The sequence below is a fragment of the Erpetoichthys calabaricus genome, chromosome 5 (genome assembly GCF_900747795.2).
Source record: "Erpetoichthys calabaricus chromosome 5, fErpCal1.3, whole genome shotgun sequence".
Classification (NCBI taxonomy): domain Eukaryota; kingdom Metazoa; phylum Chordata; class Cladistia; order Polypteriformes; family Polypteridae; genus Erpetoichthys; species Erpetoichthys calabaricus.
Genome location: NC_041398.2, coordinates 115174020 through 115199062, shown reverse-complemented (window position 1 = coordinate 115199062; position 25043 = coordinate 115174020). Strand labels below are relative to the sequence as shown.

At 41.1% G+C, this 25043-nt stretch overlaps 1 protein-coding gene across 1 annotated transcript in view; it reads left to right on the top strand.

The window, feature by feature from the left end:
* The window catches only part of pgm2 (phosphoglucomutase 2), a 51884-nt gene that overhangs the window by 4315 nt on the left and 22526 nt on the right, over positions 1–25043 (top strand). Inside the window, exons 2-5 of the mRNA XM_028801987.2 lie at positions 15394–15561; positions 20168–20274; positions 22276–22360; positions 22702–22785. Coding sequence (XP_028657820.1) covers positions 15394–15561; positions 20168–20274; positions 22276–22360; positions 22702–22785 — 444 coding nt within the window. The remainder of the gene's footprint in view (positions 1–15393; positions 15562–20167; positions 20275–22275; positions 22361–22701; positions 22786–25043) is intronic.

Below are 25043 nucleotides of genomic sequence, written 5' to 3'. Positions count from 1 at the left end.
GATCCCCCAACACCAGTGAATGTGCTAGCCGCGCTTAAGAAATGTCAGGTGTCTGCAAAGGAACCCATAATGGGCTTGCAGACGCGAGGGTGGGTTTTGCTAACTGCGGTTAAAAATCTGGACAGTCTGATAGACGAAAAAGAAAGGGAGATTAAGAAAATGCAAATGGACTTGGCGGATGCGTTAGGGCGGGCCTCAATGGCCGAATCCCAGGTAGCTGTATTATTGCCGCGGGTACAGAGAGCCGAGGGGATGGCGGAAAAGGCAGCCTTTTGCATAGCCAAGGTGAATGCGAAAAAGAAGCGCAGACCGGATGTTGCGAAGGTTAAAGCGTTTGTAGCCGCAGCTAATGTCCATGAGTGGGATCCTGAAAAATGGGATGGTAACATTTGGGATGATGATTATGAGGATGATGACGGACCCGATGCAGGGTTGGTAATTGATCCTCTGCCTTTACAGGCTAAACCCGTGACACGTCGCAGACTTTTTACTGATGCACAGGGTAATGTTAGGAGGGGAGATGTTTATGAAGATTACACTGCACAAGAAAGAGAAGGATTTAGATCACGTTATGCACAAGGGCGAAATGAGCCAGTAGACACATGGCTTGTACGCTTGCATGATGCAGGAGCCGGGCATGTGTCACTGGATAAGGGGGATGGTACTGAATTTACAGATTATGCTGTCGATTCCCGTTTTAAACAAGCAATGAGACAAGAATTGACTAAGTTAGAAGGGGACAGCACGTTGCTGGCGCTGGCGGCGAACGCAGCGTATGAAATATATCCACACCCACAGAATTGGCCTGAAGTAAAACCATGGACGACTTTGCAGCAGGCAATTCGAGTGGTTAGAGAATTGGCAATGAGGGACGCCGTGGTAGCGGGCCAGGCGGACCAGTTAGATGTGTTCCCATTTACATCTATAGCCAGGACCATCCTAATAAAAACAGCCCCTGCTAACTTGAAAGGAATAATAATGACTCTTTTACTGAATGAGGTAGGTGCAGGAGTGGGGGAAGTTGTAGCTAAATTACGGGATTTAGGTGACCTGGGGGAGTGGGGAGGAGCCCCGCCAGGGACAGCTGCAACACAACCCACTGGGGCTACATCAAGGGATAGCGCCTATAGAACAGGGGGAGTGAATAGGAAGGAGTTATGGGGAGCGTTAATTAATGCTAAAGTCCCTAAGGAAGAGATAGATGGACAGCCTACAGGAGTGCTCCTGGACAGGGCAAAGAAAAAAGGACTTATAGATAAGTCTGGTGGAATAAAGAAACGAGTAGCAAAGGCAGAAGTACATTCACTTCTTACCTTCGCTGAATGGGAAAAATTAAGTAAAAAGCATGACGAAGTTCTTACTTTTGCTGAGTGGGAAAAGTTGAGTAAGAAGCGTGATGAAATTGGCCCCTCTTCATCTTCCGAGAGCTCCTCGGAGGAGGAGGAGGAAGACAGGGGGAAAAACCGGCGCAAGAGTAAACATGAGAAAGGAGGGAAGAAAGCTAAGAGCAAAGGGAAAGGGAAAAATAAAGGAAGGACTTTATATCCCGTCGAAGAATTAGAACGCGCAGCACGAGATTGTTAGGGATGGGGCCAAGCACAGGTGAGAGCTCTAAATTGGCATGATGCGGACATTCGACCTTTTGTACCGGTAACGATACATTGGGAAACTAAAAACAAACAAATAGTAAAGGCTCTCATCGATACGGGTGCGGAGGCCACTTTAATATATGGGAATCCATCTAAATTCAAGGGGAAACGATTGACAGTGCAGGGGATTGGGGGAACGGACATCCCTGCCACTCAGGTGACGGTGATGTTACAAATTGGTCAGTTGCCCGTGAGACCCTACCCCGTACTAATCACCCCAGTGAAAGAGTATATAATAGGGATGGACATTTTACGGGGGATGACTCTTCATCTCCCCAATGAGGGGACATTTTCTTTTGGGGGCCCAAAGAAAGTTAGAGCAGTGACAGTGGGGAAATTGAAAATACCACCGTTCCCCATCCCAATCGCCCGAAAGGTAGTGTGTCAAAAACAGTATAGGATTCCAGGAGGGCAGGAAGAAATCCAGGCTGCAATAAAAGATTACCTGAACGTAGGAGTGTTGAGGGGAGCAACCACTAAGTGGAACAACCCAATCTGGCCTGTTAAAAAGTCAGACGGCACTTGGCGAATGACGGTAGATTACCGAGAACTAAATAAGCACACACCGCCCCTGACGGCGGCGGTGCCTGACACTATTACATTGATAGAAAAAAATTCAGGCAAGTAAGGGAAAGTGTTACGGGGTGATAGACTTGGCAAATGCCTTTTTCACAATCCCCATCCCTGAGGATAAGCAGGATCAGTTTGCATTTACATGGCTGGGGAGACAATACACTTTCACACGCCTGCCACAGGGGTATTTACATTCCCCAACCATCTGTCACCGGCTGGTGGCAGAACATTTAGATGAGTGGAAAAGGTCAGCGGACCTCACAATCACCCATTATATCGATGACATCATGGTGCAGGGGGAGACAGAGGGGCAGGTAGGAGAGGCGATAGCCTCACTAGTAGAACACATGAAAAGCAAGGGATGGGAAATTAACCCACAAAAAATACAAGGACCCTCTCACACGGTTAAGTTTTTGGGGATTCAGTGGAACAAGGGAGAAAGAGAGATAGTGGAAAAGGTACGCAACAAAGTCGTTCACTTTGCAACCCCAAAAACAAAGCAGGATGTGCAGAAATTTGTGGGGCTATTTGGATACTGGCGACACCATATACCGCACATGGGGCAAATTCTGGGGCCGTTATACAAGATCACACGTAAAAAGAATACGTTCGAATGGACACCAGAAGCGCAGGTGGCTTTCGCGCTGGCCAAGGAAGCGATAGTGCAGGCAGGGAGCCTGGCAAGGGTGGAGGATGGGCCTCTAGAATTGCAGGTGTCCTCAACCGAGTGCTATGCTAACTGGAGCTTGTGGCAAAAGCAGAGTGGGAAACGCAGACCTTTAGGGTTCTGGTCTAAAAAATTAGCAGATGCATGTTCACGCTACACTCCGTTCGAACGACAATTGCAGGCGTGTTATCTTGCACTCATAGACACAGAACAACTGACACTAGGACATGAGGTCCTTTTGCGACCGCAGATACCGATCATGACATGGGTAATGAGCAACCCCAAAACTCACAGGGTTGGGGCAGCCCAAGAAAACACCATAATCAAATGGAAATGGTACATAGCTGACCGGGCGAAGCCCGGCGCAACCGGTGTGTCTGTATTACACGAGAAAGTGGCAGAGGTACCAGAGGAAGGTGAGGAAATAATAATGGTGACTCACGAGGAGGAGTCGCCGGTGAAATGGGGTAAGTTATACGATACCCTGACAGACGAGCAAAAACAGCACGCCTGGTTCACCGATGGGAGTTGCAGAGTGGTGGGGGGGCGGCGCTGCTGGAAAGCGGTGGCGTATAATCCTCACACTGGGAAAATGCTGGAAGGGAGGGGAGAAGGAAAGAGCAGTCAGTGGGCAGAGCTACAGGCAGTAGCGATGATATTACAGCAGGAAAAGCTGAGTCCCTGTCATATCTACACTGACTCATGGTCCGTGGCAAACGGGCTAGGAGTGTGGATGCCCACATGGAAGAAAAATAAGTGGGCAATCAAAGGAAGGGACGTTTGGGGGAGAGAGATGTGGGAACAAATTTGGGAAATTGCTGCCAATAATCCTAACATCACGGTGTCGCACGTGGACGCGCATACAAAAGGGACGGATGCAGAGGCTCTTTTTAACGCGGTGGCGGATGCCCAAACCAAAACCGCGACAGTAACAATAATGGAACATGGAACAGACATGGCAAAGTGGGCGCATGAGAGGGGGGGTCACCTTGGGGCGGCTGCTACTGTAAAGTGGGCAGCAGAGAGGGGGGTGGCCCTAACTATAGACAAAGCGAGGGAGGTAGGATTAAATTGTGAAACATGTCAGCATCAGCAGAAGCTCCCGGTATTGCAACCAGTAATGGGACATATTAACAGGGGGCGGGAACCAGGACAAATTTGGCAAATTGATTTTATTGGGCCCATGCCTAGGTCCAAAGGGTGTGAGTATGCATGCACGGTGGTGGACACATACTCCGGAGTATTGGTGGTACATCCCTGCCCACATGCCAACCAAGAGGCCACCCTATTGGCCCTTCAAAAGGTAGAATTGGCATATGGCCTCCCATTGCAGGTTCAATCAGATAACGGGACGCACTTTACAGGATGGAAAGTGAAGCGCTGGGCGGCGGAAAGACAGGTAGAGTGGGTATACCATGTAACCTATCATCCGCAGGCCGCAGGGTTAGTGGAACGAGTTAACGGGTTATTGAAAACTCAGCTGCGTAAGAGAGGAGGGGGAAAGCTCCAAAACTGGAAGGAGCATTTAGTGGATGCGGTTTGCGCGCTCAATAATCGCCCATTTGCAACAGGTTCAACTCCGTTGCAGAGGATGAAATTTCAGATCTGTAAAATGGACGCAGACGGGCCAATACAGATCTGGACAGAGCATCCAGACGCGAAACTACCCATTAGGGGCAATGAGGGGGCAGCAGGCTTAGATCTCTATGCGATACAGGATGAGACAGTCACCGAACGAGTAACTATAATTAATACAGGGATAGGGGTGAAAATCCCGAAGGGACACTACGGGCATGTATGCCCAAGATCAAGTCTAGCGCTAAAGGGAGTCACTGTGCTAGCAGGCGTAATCGACGCAGATTACCAAGGGACCGTCAAAGTTCTGTTACAATCCTCAATGGGGGATCCAATCAAATTGACTAAGGGAGATCGAATAGCGCAATTGTTAATAATACCAGTTCACATGGGAAAAGTGCAGGAAAGTACTGCACCAGTAGTTAAGACTGGCCGGAATGTGGGGGGATTTGGATCAACAGATGCTCCTAAATTGGTTAATGGGGCGAAGGTGTGGGTTAAACAACCCCATGGACCACCCCGCTCGGCAGAAATCATCGCAATGGGACAGGATTTGATTGTAACTGTTCTATACAATGGAGAAGAAGCATGGGTAAATGTTCCTGCAAAACACTGCTATAGACGGGAGTGAGGAGTGGGTGCAACATGCTGTGTTCTTGTTTTACAGAATTGGGGGTGTTCTGAATGAAGTAGGAGCCACTACATTAGGAGGCGAGGCAACGGAGACGACTCAGGTCCGATGGTGGTGGAACACTTCCACTAAATCTAGACGGCAGGAGAACACGACGTGTCCGGAGAATCAGTCTTGCAATGTCCTTACAATTACGACTGGTGATGGGTGCACCATCTACTCCTCGAACTTGAAGGTGCCGGGGGTAAAACCACAGAGGTATCTGATTGAGTGCTCTGAAAACTTAAATATTACCTGGACGTCGAAAGTAACTTGGTGTATGGGGCCCTGGAACGGCTCCAAGGTACAGTGCGAGGTCAATGCAACATCAGGCGAATACACCTCTAATAAGACTGGGCCCATTGGCTGGATCAATGCAACTGAAATTATTAACAGGACTATACCAATGCTTGCCATAGCCGTGTGGGCCAGAACCCCCATAACGAGACAGTCACACGTAGAACCAATAATTGACACATGTAAACTTGTTTCTATGACAGCAAAAAGGACTAAGGTTACATGGCAAGTGACATTTCCACTGTTGCCACAGTGTAAGCGTGCTAAACGGGCATGGTATGACACTTTCTTAGGAGGGGTTGGCACCACCCTAGGAACTTTAAACACCATAGATAATGAAATAACTGCAAACAAGCTTGAGAATGTGGACGACATACTCACAAAGTGGCAGACCAAATGGCTAGGTGGTTACCTCAGTCCATGGTCTCTCATCAGCAAACCGTAAACTGGGAACAACGCGCTTCAGATTGGATAATCACGGCTAGCAATGACACTCGATGGCTAAATGTCTCAACTTTCATGAACTGGACTGTATGCACTTTTAACATATTACAAGCACAGATACAGAAAAATAATATGCAAATATGGCATGATATATGGAACTTTAGCAGTAGCTTACGGTTAACGGTTAAACCTGAAAATACTGAGTGTAATGATACAATATGTAATGGGTATTGGTTTCAATATAATGTTACCACTATGATAACCTTGTGTAGATATCACGTTTTACCTGTTGTTGCACACGGACACCCTTTGGTGCTGCTTATTATTATTATTGCTTTAATGACTATATTTAATTGCTATGTGTTTTGTGTTTTAAAACGAATTAATAATAGAGCACGACAGACAAGGTTGCTGATTTTGCGCTGAGCGAGGGACCGATTGTAATAAAAAGGTTTTCTCTGTAACAGGAGAAGGGATGAAATAAAGGAGTAAGAGGGGGTTGGTCGCTTCAGTGCAAAACCAGCTACAAAGATTGGAATGTTTGGGATGATAGCGAAAGAATGTGCAAAACTTCTTTCTCATAAAGGGTTTCAGAATGTTTTAGGGAAAGGTTAATTAATGCAAGATGTTTTTCTGTAAGTTGTTTTGATGTCTCTAAGAAGGGTTGTTTTAGGCTTAGTAGAGATAACACATAAGATGTCCCGTGGGAAGAAGGTGTGCAGAAACTGATCACTTCTGTATACACTGCTTACACGTAAGCCATTTTGGGTAAGGACACTCAATTAGTATATAAGGGAAGGTTCCGCCCTCAGTTTCTTCGGAAGCTCAACCGTGGGGAACGTGCACACCGCCCGGTATTGGACCAGGCTCACGAGTTGATCCTCTGACGAGACTGACACGCGGGCTCCCTCAGTCTACTGGTCTAGGATGATGGCTCTGGGTCTTTTGATATTACTGTAAGTATAGTATAAGTCATATATATATATTACTGTAAATCAATAGTACAATTCCTATATCTGCATGTATATTGCTATTATATTGTATGTAACTGATATTATATTTGAACAAGTAAACACAATTGAAGTATTGGACCTTTCCTCTTTGATTCCTGCCTGCTTATTTTCTCTTAAAACCTTGGAACCATTTTCCCAAACTAAAACACAGATCCTCTCCAGTTCTGTCAGGTTGGATGGTAAACGTTGGTGGACAGCCATTTTTAGGTCTCTCCAGAGATGCTCAATTGGGTTTAAGTCAGGGCTCTGGCTGGGCCATTCAAGAACAGTCACAGAGTTGTTGTGAAGCCACACCTTTGTTATTTTAGCTGTGTGCTTAGGGCCATTGTCTTGTTGAAAGGTAAACCTTCGGCCCAGTCTGAGGTCCTTAGCACTCTGGAGAAGGCTTTTGTCCAGGATATCCCTGTACTTGGCCGCATTTATCTTTCCCTCGATTGCAACCAGTCATCCTGTCCCTGCAGCTTAGAATTAAGGCCAACTCCCGCATGGAGTTTGCTAAAAGACACCTGAAGGACTCTGAGATGGTGAGAAATAAGATTCTCTGGTCTGATGAGACCAAGATAGAACTTTTTGGCCTTAATTCTAAGCGGTATGTGTGGAGACAACCAGGCACTGCTCATCACTTCACTTGTCCAATACAGTCCCCACAGTGAAGCATGGCGGTGGCAGCATCATGCTGTGGGGGTGTTTTTCAGCTGCAGGGACAGGACGACTGGTTGCAATCGAGGGAAAGATAAATGCGGCCAAGTACAGGGATATCCTGGACAAAAACCTTCTCCAGAGTGCTAAGGACCTCAGACTAGGCCGAAGGTTTACCTTTCAACAAGACAATGGCCCTAAGCACACAGCTAAAATAACGAAGGAGTGGCTTCACAACAACTCTGTGACTGTTCTTGAATGGCCCAGCCAGAGCCCTGACTTAAACCCAATTGAGCATCTCTGGAGAGACCTAAAAATGGCTGTCCACCAACGTTTACCATCCAACCTGACAGAACTGGAGAGGATCTGCAAGGAGGAATGGCAGAGGATCCCCAAATCCAGGTGTGAAAAACTTGTTGCATCTTTCCCAAGAAGACTCATGGCTGTATTAGCTCAAAAGGGTGCTTCTACTAAATACTGAGCAAAGCGTCTGAATACTTAGCAACCTGTGATATTTCAGTTTTTCTTTTTTAATAAATCTGCAACAATTTCAAAAATTCTTTTTTTTGTCTGTCAATATGGGGTGCTGTGTGTACATTAATGAGGGAAAAAATTAATTTGAATGATTTTAGCAAATGGCTGTAATATGACAGAGTGAAAAATTAAAGGGGGTCTGAATACTTTCCGTACCCACTGTATATATATATATATATAATATACTGTATATGTACTCTCAATACCACTACAAAAACAGAAATTCCATTCAACATCTTTTTTTTTTTCAAACACCCCCATTATTTAAGTGAACAGTGTTGTGCCTTTTCTGTTATATCATATAAAACATACAAGTACTTACAGTAACAACAGCTTTAAAATACTGGTTTATCCATCAAGTAGTTACTGAACTATAGTAAATATCTAAATACAATGCAGGGCTTGAATTTTAATGTATGACAGACATGTGGATTCACCCAGTGTAATAACAAGATAGATAGATAGATACTTTATTAATCCCATGGGGAAATTCACAAGGTGGGGATGATATAATATTGGGGGTTTCATAAAGAACTGTATTATCATGGACTACTTGTTTTATCTTACCATGTATTCATTCTGCATTTATTCTCTGACTCTTTCTATCTAGTAACATCCATCCATTATTTAGATTTTGCAAAGCATCTTTTGTTTTACTGTTTTCAAAGTATCTCACTTGTGTGATCAGACTTTGCTTTTGCTTAGTCTGTATGCAAATCCAGAATTAGAGAATTAATTGCACTGGTATTACCTGTAGTCTGTGAATCTTGTCCATTTAAATATTCAAAACACATAATAACATAGGTGGTTTTACTATGATTGTCACATTTTAGGGCTTATAGACACGGACATTAGTTTGCATTCAAAAATCAAATGAGTGACGCAAATTTAGTGTATGCATATTCGTACTCAACAATGATGTATGCTGTTTTACACATCCTGCTAACTAACTGTGTGTCTCGCCAATTATGTGTTACTGTTAACATAGTCCATGTCATATTAATAGTGATTTGTGCTTCAAAGCAATGAAAAACTAAATGATTTTTATTTTGATATTTATGGAACTTATGGAGCAGTTCATTTAATTGCCATTGTAGGCAAGCCAAATAGCCACTTAACTTGAGACCTGCCTTGATTTTTAATTGCTGTTTGTTAGCAATGTCATTATGTAGTTTCCTTCCACATCTCACAGTCCTATATGCGTAATTTTGGATGCATACAAAGTTTCCCCTTTGATTCTGATTTCTGTACACTGGTAAGAAAATAAATGGGTGCTTTGATGGACAACTGTAGGTGTGCTCATTGCAATCCGAATGAATATGAAGGCAACACTTTGTTATCATGACTGTGTAGGTCACAGTATTAAAAATGAATCTTAACCCCATATCATATATATATATATATATATATATATATACAGTATATACACACACACATACTAGTGGGCTTTGCCCCCTACTCGCAAGAGAAAGAGTTAGTGCACGCCGCCATTACCTGGTCTGCCGTGGAATTACTCTTATTCAGGCCCTTTAGCTGCCTCTCATGTGCACGTGTGTGACTATATATGTGTGTGTGTGTGTGTGTGCGTGTGTGTGTGTATATATATATATATATATATATATATATATGTTATGGACTCATTCATACAGGCAGACCAAGTATGGTACACAGGGGCACAGCATCAGCATTTAGAATTGCCGAGCCAAGCACAGGACTAGAGAGCCAAAGACAACTGGAGAATTGAATAGTCAGCCTAAAGACAGACTAGTATATTTCTGTCTTTTGTCAGCACACCATCCTCTTTCCTTGTTGGGAGAATGAGAACTGTATGTAGGCATTGTGCTATTCCTGTATTTTTGAAGGTGGGGTTTGAGTCCTTTCCTGTCCTTGTTTGGATCCAAGAGAAGGAGACTGCACATGGAGCAACCAGAATATAAGGATGGACCTACGGCCAACACTTTGAAGCTGCTGGGTGGAAGATTATGTCTTCCGTCCGGTGAAAATCCTTTCAGAGTGGCGATGAAAGATGGCAGACTGCGTAGGTCAAGACACCCACATGCTTGGTAGAGTCTGTCATAAGCTTCCCGTCTGTAATACCGCGTGAAACTGTCAGTAAAGAGCTAAATTATCCTTTATACTTCTCGTGTAATCTTGTAACCGTCATATTGCATGATGGGGGGGAATAATACCTTTTTTATTTATAATTACTTAAATTTAGGTTAATTAAAACACCACAATTGAAAAGAACACATTTCCAGAGAGCTAATGCCTCTTAAGGAAACACCTACCACTTTAATGACCTCTTAGGCACAGCCATCAGCAGTGTGTCTGTCTGCGGAGAGAGTGTCGACCTTGTCGACTGGTTTACTTACTTAGGCAGTGACATTCATGTCTTTGGTGACTCTTCTCATGAAGTCAGTAGACGGATTGGGAAAGCATTGGGGGTCATGAGGTCACTGGAAAGGGGTGTGTGGCGCTCCCGATAATCTATGCAAAAGGACGAAGGTCCAAGTCTTTAGAGTCCGGGTGCTTCCTGTCTTGCTATATGGTTGTGAGACATGGACGCTATCCAGTGACATGAGACGAAGACTGGACTCCTTTGGTACTGTGTCTCAGGAAAATCCTTGGGTACCGCTGGTTTGACTTTGTGTCAAATGAGCGATTGCTCATGGAGTACCAAATGAGGCACATTACCTGCATTGTGAGGGAGAGTCAGTTACGGCACTAGAGCCATGTGGTGTGATTCCCCGAGGGTAATCCGGCTTGTAGGATCCTCATTGCTGGAGACACGAGTGGCTGGACCAGGCCAAGGGGTCGCACACATAACACCTGGTTGCGGCAGATAGATGGTCATTTCCGGAGGGTGGGACTGGACAGCGCGTCTGCCTGGGGGGTTGCCAACCAGGGTCCCGAGCTGTTTTGTCATCTGGTAGGTGTGGCAACGCACTGTACCAGTGCATGCTTCCCGACTTGACTTGACTGTCTACTCACAAATTGTTAGGCAGTGATGCTACCATTAATGCGTGGGCTCTTAAGGCATGTTTTATATTGTTTTTTGTAAAGTGTGTGACATACTCAATAATTTCAGCTCACACATTATTAAACGCAACAATAAAGATATTATCATAGACGATACATATTGCATACTGCTAGGTGGAATACGACTTTTAATATATTGGTTACTCAGCTTAGACCGTGACTGCTGAATCTTGATCTTCCAGTGAGGGCAGAGAGCAGCCAATAATCCTTTGGGCAGTGTTAATGACCTTTTGAAGGGCTCTCCTATTTGCTGCTATGCAACTGGCAAACCATACAGAAATGCCATATGTCATCACAATTTCCATAGAAAGCAATAGAAAGATAACACTTTTTTCTCTTGCAGGTTTTATTTTCTGAGGGCTCTCAGAAAAAAAAAAAGTCTCTACTGTGTCTTTTTCACTACTGTGATGGTATAAGTAGTTCAGGAAATGTTCTTATCTATCAGCATACCCAGAAACTTTAAAGCTGAAACCCTTACTATATAATCCCCATTGATGTATAGTGGGGTGGGCTCTGCATTGTTCCTCCTGAAATCTATTATGAGTTTCTTCGTTTTTACAGAATTCAGAACTAGACTGTTCTCCAAATACCAATTTGTCAGTCTCTGGACTTTATCCTTGTAGGCAGTCTCATCTCCTTCTGAGATGAGTACAGCCACGGTCATGTCTTCCACAAACTTGATGATAGCATTGGTAGAGCTGGTCGAGACGGAGTCATGGGTGTAAACAGCATAAAGAAGTGGACTTACTGTAGTACGCAGTACGTATTGGAGAGGTGTGGGCCTAATCTATCAGTCTGGAAGCGTTTTGTCAGAAAGTCCTTCATGCAGTGGCAGGTGGTTTGGGAAAGTCCAAGGCCATAGAGTTTGGTAATTTGTCTACCTTGGACATGTCTAAGAAAGGCATCCTTACATAGCTCCTCCGTTGTTTGAGGTGAGATAGTACTGTGTGAAGGGCAGTGGTGATGGCATCATCTGTAGGCGAACTGGTACAGATCAAAGGTAGGTGGAGGGTGGATCAAATGTTTTGGACTACCAGACTCTCAAAGCACTTCATTATAATACGTTTGAGAGCTATCAGCCAATAATCACAGTAACCACTGATGGCGGTCTTTATTGGCACTGGGATGACTATAGAAGACTTCAGGCAGGGCGGGATGGTGTACCTGGACTGGGATTGATTGAAGATCTTCGTGTGGATCACGTAGAGATGGTCTGCACATTCATTTAGGACCTTTCCTGTCACACCATCAAGACCGGCGGCCTTCCTGTGGTTTATCTCTGTGAGCACGTGCCTCGCTTCATATTCCTGCACAGTTGGGGAATGGCTGTTGTAAGGTAGCGGAGATGCAGTATCTGGAGCTATGACTCTCATTTCAAAGTGGGCAAAGAAATGATTCAGCTTCTCTGATTAAAGAAAAAATGTGAACACTAGGGGGTGTCCCAGACACAAGTGCCGACACACAGTCAAAAGCTTCTATAAGTGATGTTTTCTTTGCCCAAAATACCATATACAGTGGAACCTCAGGTCGCGAACGTCTCGGACCACGTACAAATCGGGTTACGACCAAAAAGTTCACCAAACTTTTGCATCTGTTCACGACCACACACTTGGGTGACGAACAAGCCATTTTCCCTTTCGGATCGTACACGCCGATGATTTCCGCACATGTTCAGTCTCTCCCTGTGCATTCCCTGTGCAGCAAGAGCGCGAGCGAGAGAGAGCGCAAGCGCAAGACCACGAGAGAGAGAGCCCAAGCAGAAGAAGTAAACATTACAGAAGAAGTAAGTAAACATTTAGTTTACTATGACACTGTTCATTCTATGGTATTATTAACTATTTTTGTGCTTAAAAATCTTTAAAAAAACATATATGTACATACAGCTTGTATGGTCCAGAATGGATTAATTGTATTTAAATACAATCCTATGGGGGAAATTACTTCGGGACACGACTAAATCGGGTTGTGACCAGAGTGGAACAAATTACGGTCGTGACCCGAGGTTCCACTGTACAGGTCATGATCCTTCAAACACTGCCTTTCTCCCCAAAATAAATCCTTCTCCTTTCCTCCAGGCAAGCTTTTTCCACCTCCTCCCAACTCAGCTTACCTGTATCAGGCCGGGTGGCTTCTTTTTTGCTAGACCCAGGAGTACTTCCTTTGTCAAATGACTACAGCCTGGATCACTTCTGGGTCAGGCGGAACCTCTTTTTAAGTGTCTACTTTTTTTTACAGCCCCCTGTAGTGCAAACCCACACACTTTGACAGGGATGCTCACCCAGAGTACATTTCCCCAGGTGCCCTCCGGGAGTGTGAATTAAAGCGCCACCCGAGGGAAGCTGCCATGTAGTGGCAGGATTAAATAGCGCTCAGAGACAATCCTTCCTTGTCCCTCCATTTCCTCCCGGCCAATAAAGGTACTGCAGTTAAACCCGGCCGGCCGCCTGTTCATCCAGCTGTGCCAGAACATCAGTCTTGGCATTTACACCATCAATGTTCTATTAGATATACTTCTATATTATGTTTAAAAATTAGATTCTGTTGTAAATGTGTTTACTTTTTATTTCAAAATAACTATTAAAAACACTAATTTTCAGAGACAAAATGGTGCATGGCGTTCCTCAGTTTGTTCTAGTATTGGGCTTAAAACAAATGAACAATAAGCATTTGGAAGGATGCAGAATTCAATGAAACCACAACTTCTTTGCTAGCCATGGAAATGAAATTGCACTCAAAATCCTCTTTGTACTGTTACTAGTAGTTGTAATAGTTTTGGTATCGTCACATGTTCAGGGTACAATTTAATTCTTGCTTGCATATCTAAAGAACATAGAACTTATCAGCACTCTCTGCTGCTACGATTGACAGATTGATACACCTTACTGTATACTCCACTTAAGTCTAATTACAATCAATGTACCAGCAATCACGAGGTGTAGAATTCACTTAAAATTTGTTCTGCCTGTAAAACTGTACTGTCCCCAATGGAGAGACCGTATTTTTGAAAGAGAAGGACCAGAAAATGAGACTTGATATAAGAAACGCCCACAGACCAAAAGCAAAGGTCTAACTGCAATACCAACAAGCCAAAAAACAATATCTGAAAATTGTGCTCAAAAACGTTGCTAAACAGACTTGCTTCTGAGAGAAAAAGAAGAAAGAATCACACTAGTCTTTTAGAAAGTTATCTATAAACTTAGATAGAAAATGGCTGCCTGTGTCTATTTTAAAACCTGCCAGTAACTGATGAGGTTGCAACCTCTGAGACCACACCACCAGAAACTAGGAAACCGTGTCAAGTGATGACTTCACACAATTCTAAACAAAATGGCATAGAATGGCACTAAATGTTTTCAACAATTGTTAAATTCAATTTTGGTGTAAAAAAACAACCAAATATTTGGATTAAAGAGCAGAAAATTTCCAAGAGGAGGATATGAAAAATTAAGAACAAAAAACACCAGTTCTGCTAACTTGATCCGATTTAAACCTCTATATACTGTACACCATAAAAGTATCTGTGTTAATAAAAATGTTTAGAAGTAAACGAAAGAGAAGAGGCATGGACAAAGTAGTACAAACATGTTCTTGTCTACAAAACATATGGATAATGTTCTCAGAAAAGGAAAAGTTAGTGATGAAGAGAGATTTTTTTTGGCAGAATGAAAGCACTAACTAGCTGCATATTTAAATACCAAGATTAATTATCAGTAAGGAATGGCTTCTAATTACAAAATCATGATTGAGGACCCCAATGTAAAATATCGAAGCGAATTTGATTCAGTAGCATGATGAACATTTTTTTTAATTTGCAAATCAGACCAATCAATCTAGGTAATTGTCCTAGTACTGTATTATTTTGGGGCGGCATGGTGGCACAGTGGGTAGCGCTGCTGCCTCACAGTTGGGAGACCTGGGGACCTGGGTTTGCTTTCCGGGTCCTCCCTGCGTGGAGTTTGCATGTTCTCCTCGTGTCTGCGTGGGTTTCCTCCGGGCGCTGCGGTTTCCTCCCACAGTCCAAAGACATGCAGGTTAGGTGGATTGGCGATTCTAAATTGGCCCTAGTGTGTGCTTGGTGTGTGGGTGTGTTTGTGTGTGTCCTGCGGTGGGTTGGCACCCTGCCCGGGATTGGTTCCTGCCTTGTGCCCTGTATTGGCTGGGATTGGCTCCAGCAGACCCCCGTGACCCTGTGTTCGGATTCAGCGGGTTGGAAAATGGATGGATGGATGTATTATTTTGGTGTTTATTCATTTGTTTAATTTCATTGTTAATGTTTGTTTTTTGCTTTCCTAGAATCCTCAGACATTGGAAATAGTTAAGAAACTCGTTGCTGATAACAACATTGAGGAATTAAATGTCTGCTTTGGTTCACGAATGGATTTTGGAACTGCCGGTCTTCGTTCTGCAATGGGAGCTGGAACCTCCCGTATGAATGATCTGACTGTCATCCAGACAACTCAGGTACAGAGCCAGAAGTGGTTTTGTGGTGCATATTGTATTGTAATGGTGTATCAGTGCCGTTCCATCCACATGAGGATCTAAATGTTTGGAATGACTGCTAATTATAATTTTAAGTATACAAGGTGTTGTGCCTCCAAAACCTCTCATCATTATACATATGTTTATGCATTTGGTTGTATCCTTATTGCAAACTATGAGTTGAATAAAAATAGTTCCAGAAATGCAAAATACCATTTTACCCCTCAGTAGTTTTTCTCCTAGTTTCTTTCAGGATCTGCTGGTTATTTATATTTTCTATTATTTGTGTTGCATTTTTGTCAACAATATTCTTGTAAGTATCACACTGGATTTCAATAACACTTTTAGTCACTGTGCATGCACCAATTGATGATATGGTAAGTGCCATTTTATTAAGAGTGAGGGGTTATGGATATGATTTATCTGAATTTTAAATAAAAATAAAGACTTAGTCTCAAAAATAATTGTAAGCTTTAGTTTAGTCTAATCATTTGGCTTCAGTTTATGCTTTAATAACAACAACATCTGCCATTTGGACAAACATATCTGGCAATAAGTATTTTTTATAAAATGATGTACTATTTAGTCATGGTTTCTCTCAAACGTTCTCCTGTTTTCAGTTGTTAGCACTTTTATGTTTCCTTCCATTATTCCTTACCTCCAATTGCTAGAGCCATCATTCACTGTGTCACTGGACATTTCTTGCCATTCCTGTAGTATTTTAATATGAAGGATGCCTACATTATCTATCTCATTGTCTGCTAATGCATAGCTTTTTCTGTATTCTTTTGTACCTGAAATGCATTTTTTAATACAGTGCCTGACCTAACCAAACCAAAGATTTCTTCATTCCTTGAGAGCCTCTTTTTTGTTTAAGTTGGTTTATTCAACAGAACTGCTATGTGCTGCATTATCTGTTGTGAAAGATCAGACTCAACTCACTTAAAAAGGTTTGGGGCAGCCACCCGTATATTATCACTGGTTGCAATGGTTTGATTTGTTTGAGAGAAGTGTCTTGGTTGGAGTCCAGACATGAACTGATTGAGGTTTGGGAAGATGGCGTTTTTAAGTGGGAAAACCGGAAGTGATGTAAGGGGACCAGAATTGACCTTCTTCTGACATCACCATAGGGGCCAGAACCGGAAGTGACATTGTCTCAGGCGCCGGAAACGGAAGTGACATCTTCAAGGATGGGTCAGACAGATAATCCTGCGGCTTGTTTGCTAAGACAACAGAAGAAAGTTTAATGCATCCCGCCACCCCCTGGCCTGGTGTGGAATTACCTTCACTTGCTCCACTCAACATTCTCCTCCTCGCACATGCGTGACACTGTTAATTTAAAATTACCTCATATTCCATAATTAAGCAAAAACATAGTATTTGGACCAGTAAATTTCTTTCTCCCTTATAAAATTTAATTTGGTAATGAAGTAATGAGCAGTCGCAAATGGAGATGACACAATTGATTTGATTACAGTAATCCCTCGCTATATCGCGCTTCGCCTTTCGCGGCTTCACTCCATCGTGGATTTTATATGTAAGCATATTTAAATATATATCGCGGATTTTTCGCTGCTTCGCGGGTTTCTGCGGACAATGGGTCTTTTAATTTCTGGTACATGCTTCCTCAGTTGGTTTGCCCAGTTGATTTCATACAAGGGACGCTATTGGCAGATGGCTGAGAAGCTACCCAGCTTACTTTTCTCTTTCTCTTGCGCTGACTTTCTCTGATCCTGACGTAGGGGGATTGAGCAGGGGGGCTGTTCGCACACCTAGACGATACGGACGCTCGTCTAAAAATGCTGAAAGATTATCTTCACGTTGCTATCTTTTGTGCAGCTGCTTCCTCAAACGACATGCTGCACGGTGCTTCGCATACTTAAAAGCTCGAAGGGCACGTATTGATTTGTGCTTGAAAAACAAACTCTGTCTCTCTCTATCTCTCTCTCTCTCTCTTTGTCTGCTCCTGACAGAGGGGGTGTGAGCTGCCGCCTTCAACAGCTTTGTGCTGCGGTGCTTCGCATACTTAAGCCAAACAGCCCTATTGATTTGTTTGCTCTTTTCTCTATCTCTGTGACAGTCACTGCTCCTGACACACACTCCTTTGAAGAGGAAGATATGTTTGCATTCTTTTAATTGTGAGACAGAACTGTCATCTCTGTCTTGTCATGGAGCACAGTTTAAACTTTTGAAAAAGAGACAAATGTTTGTTTGCAGTGTTTGAATAACATTCCTGTCTCTCTACAACCTCCTGTGTTTCTGCGCAAATCTGTGACCCAAGCATGACAATATAAAAATAACCATATAAACATATGGTTTCTACTTCGCGGATTTTCTTATTTCGCGGGTGGCTCTGGAACGCAACCCCCGCGATGGATGAGGGATTACTGTACTATGATTACTAATATTTTCTATTGTCATGCATATTTTGCTTGTAAGGATGAAAAAACTGTAGATTAAGACAGGTATGTTTTTCCCCTTCTAGCCTCCCTGCTGCACTATCACTCTGCATTATGCACTGCTTCTATATTGATAGTGTTGAAATCTTGATTGTGTTGAAGCATGTGGTTTCATCTCAAGCATGTCTAAGCACATTTTCCATTCTTACTCCTCTGATTGTTAGGGAAGGAGTTTGAGTGGAAAAATTATGTTTACTTCTGGTACCAAAAAGTCCAAAAATGCTGGCACCGTACCATTTTAAATTGTGGGTTTTTCAGTACTTTTTGTGTTCTGGTATACCACACAACCCTAGTGTCTTCTGACCTAAGGTCATATGTTTTGGACATTTGAGTGTAGGGACAGTGCTGTTAACTGATTATCACTTGGTAGTGTTTTGGACTTGAAGCAAGGGGCATAGGCTGGATAGACTGGTTAAGCCTAGATTAACAGTTTGAGTGACCTAGGAATGTCTAGTTGAGACTTCTGTTTGTGATCAATTCAACTCCTGCCTCTGAAGACACTTTTCCATGTGCCAAGTGAGGTTGGGAACATTGAATGGACCCTGTTGAAGATCTTAAATGTGGAAGCATCTACTAAAAGCTGTGGTCTAAAGGTAGTCTAATCATCACATGGTGGCAACTCTAGGATCTTATGATGGACACAAGAGGTTAGGAAACTTGTCAGACAGAAGTAGGTGGCCTTTAGATAAATGTTCTCTGACTCATTTGAGAGGTACCAACAGTTTAAGATGACTGCTGCAGAAGTGATTGCAGTAGCAACAGCTTGAGCATTGCTGGAGTTTGGAGAGGCTATGTTGAAAGACTATTGGATGGCCCAGAGGCTGTTCTGACAAACTGTTTGATGCATCAGAAGTGGAAGGCATGACCTTATCTATATTGTGTTTGCTCACTTCTTATTGGGAAATTGTGAAGCAGTGGCAGGAATACTTTTAAGGAACTCCTCAGTCTGGTGGACATACCTCTGTATCAGGAAGGAATGTTGGACATGTCCCCGGGGGGGTCCCATCACTTAAGCTGAAGTCGCTATTGTTGTCTGAGAACTCCTATGATGGTGAGGCTGCTGGGGCAGATGAGAACCAACTGGTGATGTTGAAAGCACTGAATATTGCTGGGATAGCTTGGCTAATGCCCCTATTCAATATCACATGGAGGTGGGTAAAGTACCCTTGCACTGGCAGGCTGGTATAGTTGTCCTCATATGTAAGAAGGGTAACCATAAGGTGTGTTCCAACTACAGATGCATCACACTTCTCAGCCTCCCAGGTAAAGCCTATAATAAAATGTTGTGTACAGCTGGGTAAAAGTTGCCATAAATTTATGTAAGCTACCCTGTCAAGTCCAAACTTTTGTGTGGAAAGCTTCGTACACACATTTCAAGACTCTCTTTGTGGGTACACAAGTTTTATAACTCTGACCCCAGGAAAAGCAGTTTCTGATTAGATGAAACGAGAGGAGAGGAGAAGAGATAATCATGTTAAATTTTCTTATTTACCTTATCCATGGTTAGTCGCACAATTATTTTTGATATACTTTGTTAATTCCTGAGGGAAAATTGTCTTTTCGCATGACCCTTGGGGGTTAGAGTTCACTGATACATCAGTTAAACAAGTACATGAAATTATCAGAGTATTTGTTGGAATGAAGTAAAGCATATATAATGTTTCTCATATGGTATATTGTTGGAGAAATCTATTAGATATTTTCCTGAATTTGTATTTAGTGGCAGTGGTAATGAGTCCTGGAAAAACTTTTGTAGAATGTTTAAACTGTTAGCAGTTTTTTCTTGGATAGAACTTTTGAGTTACTTTTTTTAGCAAAATTTTGAGATTTTTACTTCTGGTGCAAGTGTTTGAAAAAGAGAGAGATATGAATATACATCCATATACACATGTGAAGCAGATTCCAAAACAAAAAAGAATTAAGAATGCTTTTTTATTGAATTTAATTATTTCTGCTGCACAGAACAAGTAAACAATCATTGTTTCCTAGCTGAACAAAAAGAAAAATCCATTATGTTTCCCCAAGGTCATCTCTTGACTTGGAATATACTGTACTGTCTACTTTTCAGTTAGTATTTTTTAACCGCATATTCACAATATATGTGACATATTCTTTGTTTGTTTCTGTAGGGATTCTGCAGATATCTTGAACAACATTTCATCGATCTCAAAGAAAGAGGAGTAGTGATTGGATTTGATGCAAGAGCTCATCCCGCAAGTGGCGGGAACAGTAAGAGGTACAGCATCCAACTGGCACTTTTTGTTTTTATTTGGTAAACTCCTTGGTTGTGATTGTTATTGCTGCCTGAAGGAGAATTTGCCTAAATATATTTTGAAGAGAGGATAACGGTGTCCTTGTAGAAACCAGAGAGAAAAAATTTGCAAAGCCCAAACATGAATACATTTTTACCATTGAATGATCTCAGTTGATAACTATGAAAAACACTAAATAGGACAATAATTGTAAATTAAGGCATGGAGTGCGCAAGGTCTTTAATTTTGTTAGGTCAAGTCAGAATATTTGTGGTTTAACTTAAAATCCAGGTGAAATGCAGGGAAATAATATCATCAAATTAAGCAGAGAGCCTGGAAATGGAAAGCTAGTCATTAATATGAAAAAAGTATATTTTAAAAAAGCAGGTTTTATTTTAGAGGCTGAAACATTAAATTTTGCAATAATAAAAACAAATGATGAATTTGTAAAATTGTTATAATACAATTGAATTTAACTTCTTGCAATAATTTTCACTATACTAGAAAATGATACTATGAGGCTTTTATCATAATTCACATTATTCCCGAATTTAATGGTGAAATGTCCATTATGTTGCTTAATGAGTATTTTCTTTTCACACGATGTTGTACGTTGTCTACTTATATTAGTCAAAAGGTTTTGATCAAATAATCACAGGCAATTGGGAAACTGTCCAAAAATACTGTAAAAATTATGTAATGCTACCATTTCAAAGAGGAGAATATTGTCCTCATTTTGTGATGTAACACAGTATTCTCAAAGCCACTTAATCCAAGTTGGGATTGCAAGAGACTAGAGCCTATGCTGGCAGCACTGTGTGCAAAGCAGGAAACAGTATAGGATATAGTGCCAGTCTACCACAGAGCTCAATTGTGCACATAGCCACCCTCACACATAACCAACTTGGAAACACTAGTTTTCCTAGAACTGACTGGTTGTGGGATTCAAAGCCAGGACATTGGATCCATGAAGCAGCAGCATGGTTAGTTACAGTTATGGTTAGTTAGTTACCTGTGTCATTCTGGCTTGTCACTATCTTAACAATGCACAGTCTTCAATACTGTACCATGTACTGTTATTGGAATATAGTGTATATTGGTATCTAGTCTAAGAGCTATTAGCCATATCTTCATTGTGTTAGTATTAATAAAAGGACTGATGGGAAATGTAGGCAAAATTTTTTTTATTTTGTTTTTACATCATGAGTTTGTGCATTTCTGAACCATTTTAACTACATTAATATTTAATAATAATTGGGTATCTGTTCTACCATGCCACGAAAATGAAAAGGCACTGGTATATTGTGAATTTCCCATTGGGATTAATAAAGTATCCATCCATCCATCCATCCATCCATCCATCCATCCATCCATCCATCCATCCTTCCCTCAGGAAAAACAGTGGAAAATATTGGAGAGTAATACATATTTTATTTTTTTGATACAGGCATAACTACTAAAAGCAGAATTAATGTTTTTTGAAATCAGGAGCCCATTTCATAATTTACATATTCAGAAGGTTTTTAAGGCTTTTGTTTTATGTTTGGAATGCTGCCTTATTGGAAGTAGAGCTTAGCTGAATTGAGAGGAATTCCTACATTCAGGTCATAGCCTACCAAATGTATGTGTGTAGCTGGCAGTTCTTTTCTGTTTTTCTAGGTTTTTTACTTCCCCCTACTCTCCTAAAGACATAACAGCTTTGGTTGACTGGTGATGTTAAATTGGTTCAGTTTGAGAATGGAGGTGTTTGTACTGGATTGAGCCCTGCCATGCTTGGCTTCTGCCTTCAAGATGCATCCCAGCTAGCCAAGGCCCTCTGTTATTAGAATTAGCTACAGAAAATGAATGAATGGAAAAGTCCTTATACCAAATATTAAAACAAAATCATGTCTGATTTCCATTGTGTGAGATTTGAAAAAAAACCTAGTGTTATTTTCAGAAGAAATGGAAACTTCAAACTGTCATCACATTTTTCTTTTGTGTAGGTTTGCAACACTGGCTGCTACTGTCTTTGTGAGTCATGGAGTTCCAGTGTTTCTCTTCTCCAGTATCACCCCGACTCCTTTTGTGGTACTGTGTCACACACTTTTTGTAAAATATTATTGTTTTAACAAATCAGGGAAGATGCAGTTAAGAGTTCCAAAATATTTCAGTTTTATAAAATCAATATGAATATATTGCATATATTTATGTATAATTATATGATTTAGACACTAAACTGAAGAGTAAATATTCAGTAAATTCAGGTTTTAATAAATAGCGTTTTATAGTAAACAAACTTATTTGAATGTATTTAATATTAATTGGGTATTTGTTGTTTATTGTATTATATCTGGAATGTGTTTAATTAAAACATAGCTTTATTACAATGAAATATTGTGGCTTTTTTAAAATTATATTTTATATTTCAGCCATATACAGTAACTTACAAGAAGCTATGTGCAGGAATAATGGTGACTGCATCTCACAACCCCAAGCAGGACAATGGTTACAAGGTACAGCATTTCTAACATTTCATTTGCCCTCTGAAAAACAATTCTGTTGTGACATTTGGTAGTGAAGTGCCCTTTGGTAAAATAAGTTTAACAGGATTTTTTGTAACAGAATTTCAGAACTTGAAAGATTATTTTTTGGAGGACGTGTAATTAAAATGTAGCTCTATGCCTTAAATCACATGCCTAACAGGTGAGTTGGCACTTTGTAATTCTAATTTCACAGCCATGCATTATTAGGTCTATGGGTACTTAAATTGTTCTTTAAAAAAAAAAAAAAAACTCTTTTTATACTTACAGTAGAATGTGTACACCATCTCGCTTTTAACAGATGGCACAATAGATTTATATTCAGTGATATTACTGTTTTTCTCTCTGACTATTCCTTCTACTAAAGCTACAGAGCCTGCGCTTGCTATGATAAGCAGAAGCTGGGGAATGTAAGCCAAAAGGTGGAAAGCCAGATGTAGACTGGGGAGGAATACTTATTTTCCCTACAAAAAAAAAAAAATTAAGGTAGTAGCTCACCATTCATTCTGATTGCACTCCAAATCCTCACACTGTTTATTACTAATAACCACAACCTTTGATTTTGGACAATGAATTCTCCAGTGTAGATATTTTTATGAAAGAACATACCAACAGCAAACTGGTTATAGTCAAATAACAATGAAACTCCAAGCAAGAGCATCAGTTGAATGGTTACAATTCAAGGAATACTAAATTATACACTCTCAAAAAGAAGTAAACAAAACAAAGAAAAACTTCAGCCTGAAAACAAAATAAACCAAACTAATATACTAGTTGATGTCAAAAGTAGGTAAAGATCTAAATAAATTTTATTAACACCAATTTTAATAAAACTAAAAATGCAATGTCAGAAGAAAACTTGAATTCAAAATGTACACAGTATATTTACAGTAATACTGCCTCTATGAATATGTTTTCAAATAAAACTAGTCTAGGGTTTTTCAACCTTTTTTTTCTTAATTTGACATGTTTTGAAATCCCACCATAAATTGTTTAGTATTCTTACAGGTAAAATTGAAGATGATATTTCTAACTGGGTGGCGCAGTGGGTAGCACTGCTGCCTCGAAGTTAGGAGACCCGGGTTCGCATCCCGGGTCCTCCCTGCGTGGAGTTTGCATGTTCTCCCCATGTCTGCGTGGGTTTCCTCCAGGTGCTCTGGTTTTCTCCCACAGTCCAAAGACATGCAGGTTAGGTGCATTGGCGATCCTAAATTGGCCCTAGTGTGTGTGCTTGGAGTGTGTGTGTGCGTGCCCTGCCCGGGGTTTGTTTCCTGCCTTGCTCCCTGTGTTGGCTGGGATTGGCTCCAACAGACCCCCGTGACCCTGTATTTAGGATATAGCGGGTTGGATAAATGGATATGTCTAACCTACACCCCAAAAACAGATACTGTATTTGGCAGGTTTTTAACAATTTATTAAAAATAATTTTTGCATGTGTGTTTTCTTCTTATTTACATTTGTTTCTTTTAGTGATTTTTTTATGTATGAACAATACTATGATTGTTTGTGGAATACAAATTAGCCAAAAAGTTCCATACTTTAAAGTGCTGATTTGTGAATTTGTATACCATTAGAGTGACAACAAAATGTATTGGCTATGGGGGATTTCAGTATAGGATTTATACAAATAATGTGATCATTGTGGACTACCTGATGTATCATAACATGTGCCTCTAGTAAAGTTATTCACTTACTGTTTCTGTATATCCACTGAAAAATAATCTCAGCTTATAACAGTAGTCTTCCAAAAAATGTTTTTTGGCTCCCATCAAACATTTTAGGTGCAGATTTAAGGTACAAAATCTAAATCTGGCAACAGAATTGCTCTGTCACATCCAGTTTTTGAGAGATGAGGGTTTAGAATAGAAAAAAACACTAGAGAAACAAAAAGTGATATATATATATATATATATATATATATATATTATTTTGACTTGAATAAATTACACATATAATTGCTTTAAATATAATTATTACTTATAAAAAGTAGTCACTTGGTGTTTTTCTGAAGCAAAACATGTTGAACAAAATGAACCATAGCCCAAATTCAGACCCATTTTCAAGTCTGATCCATTACATTAAGTAAATAAAAATACATTCGTGATTTTGTGCAATAAATAGGATGTTTGATTGATGGTAATTTTAGCTTTGGCCAATAGCTAACAGAGTTGATTCATAATTCATAGTAGCCGGTCATTTTGCAGGCCTATACAAATACTCCATCAAAAATG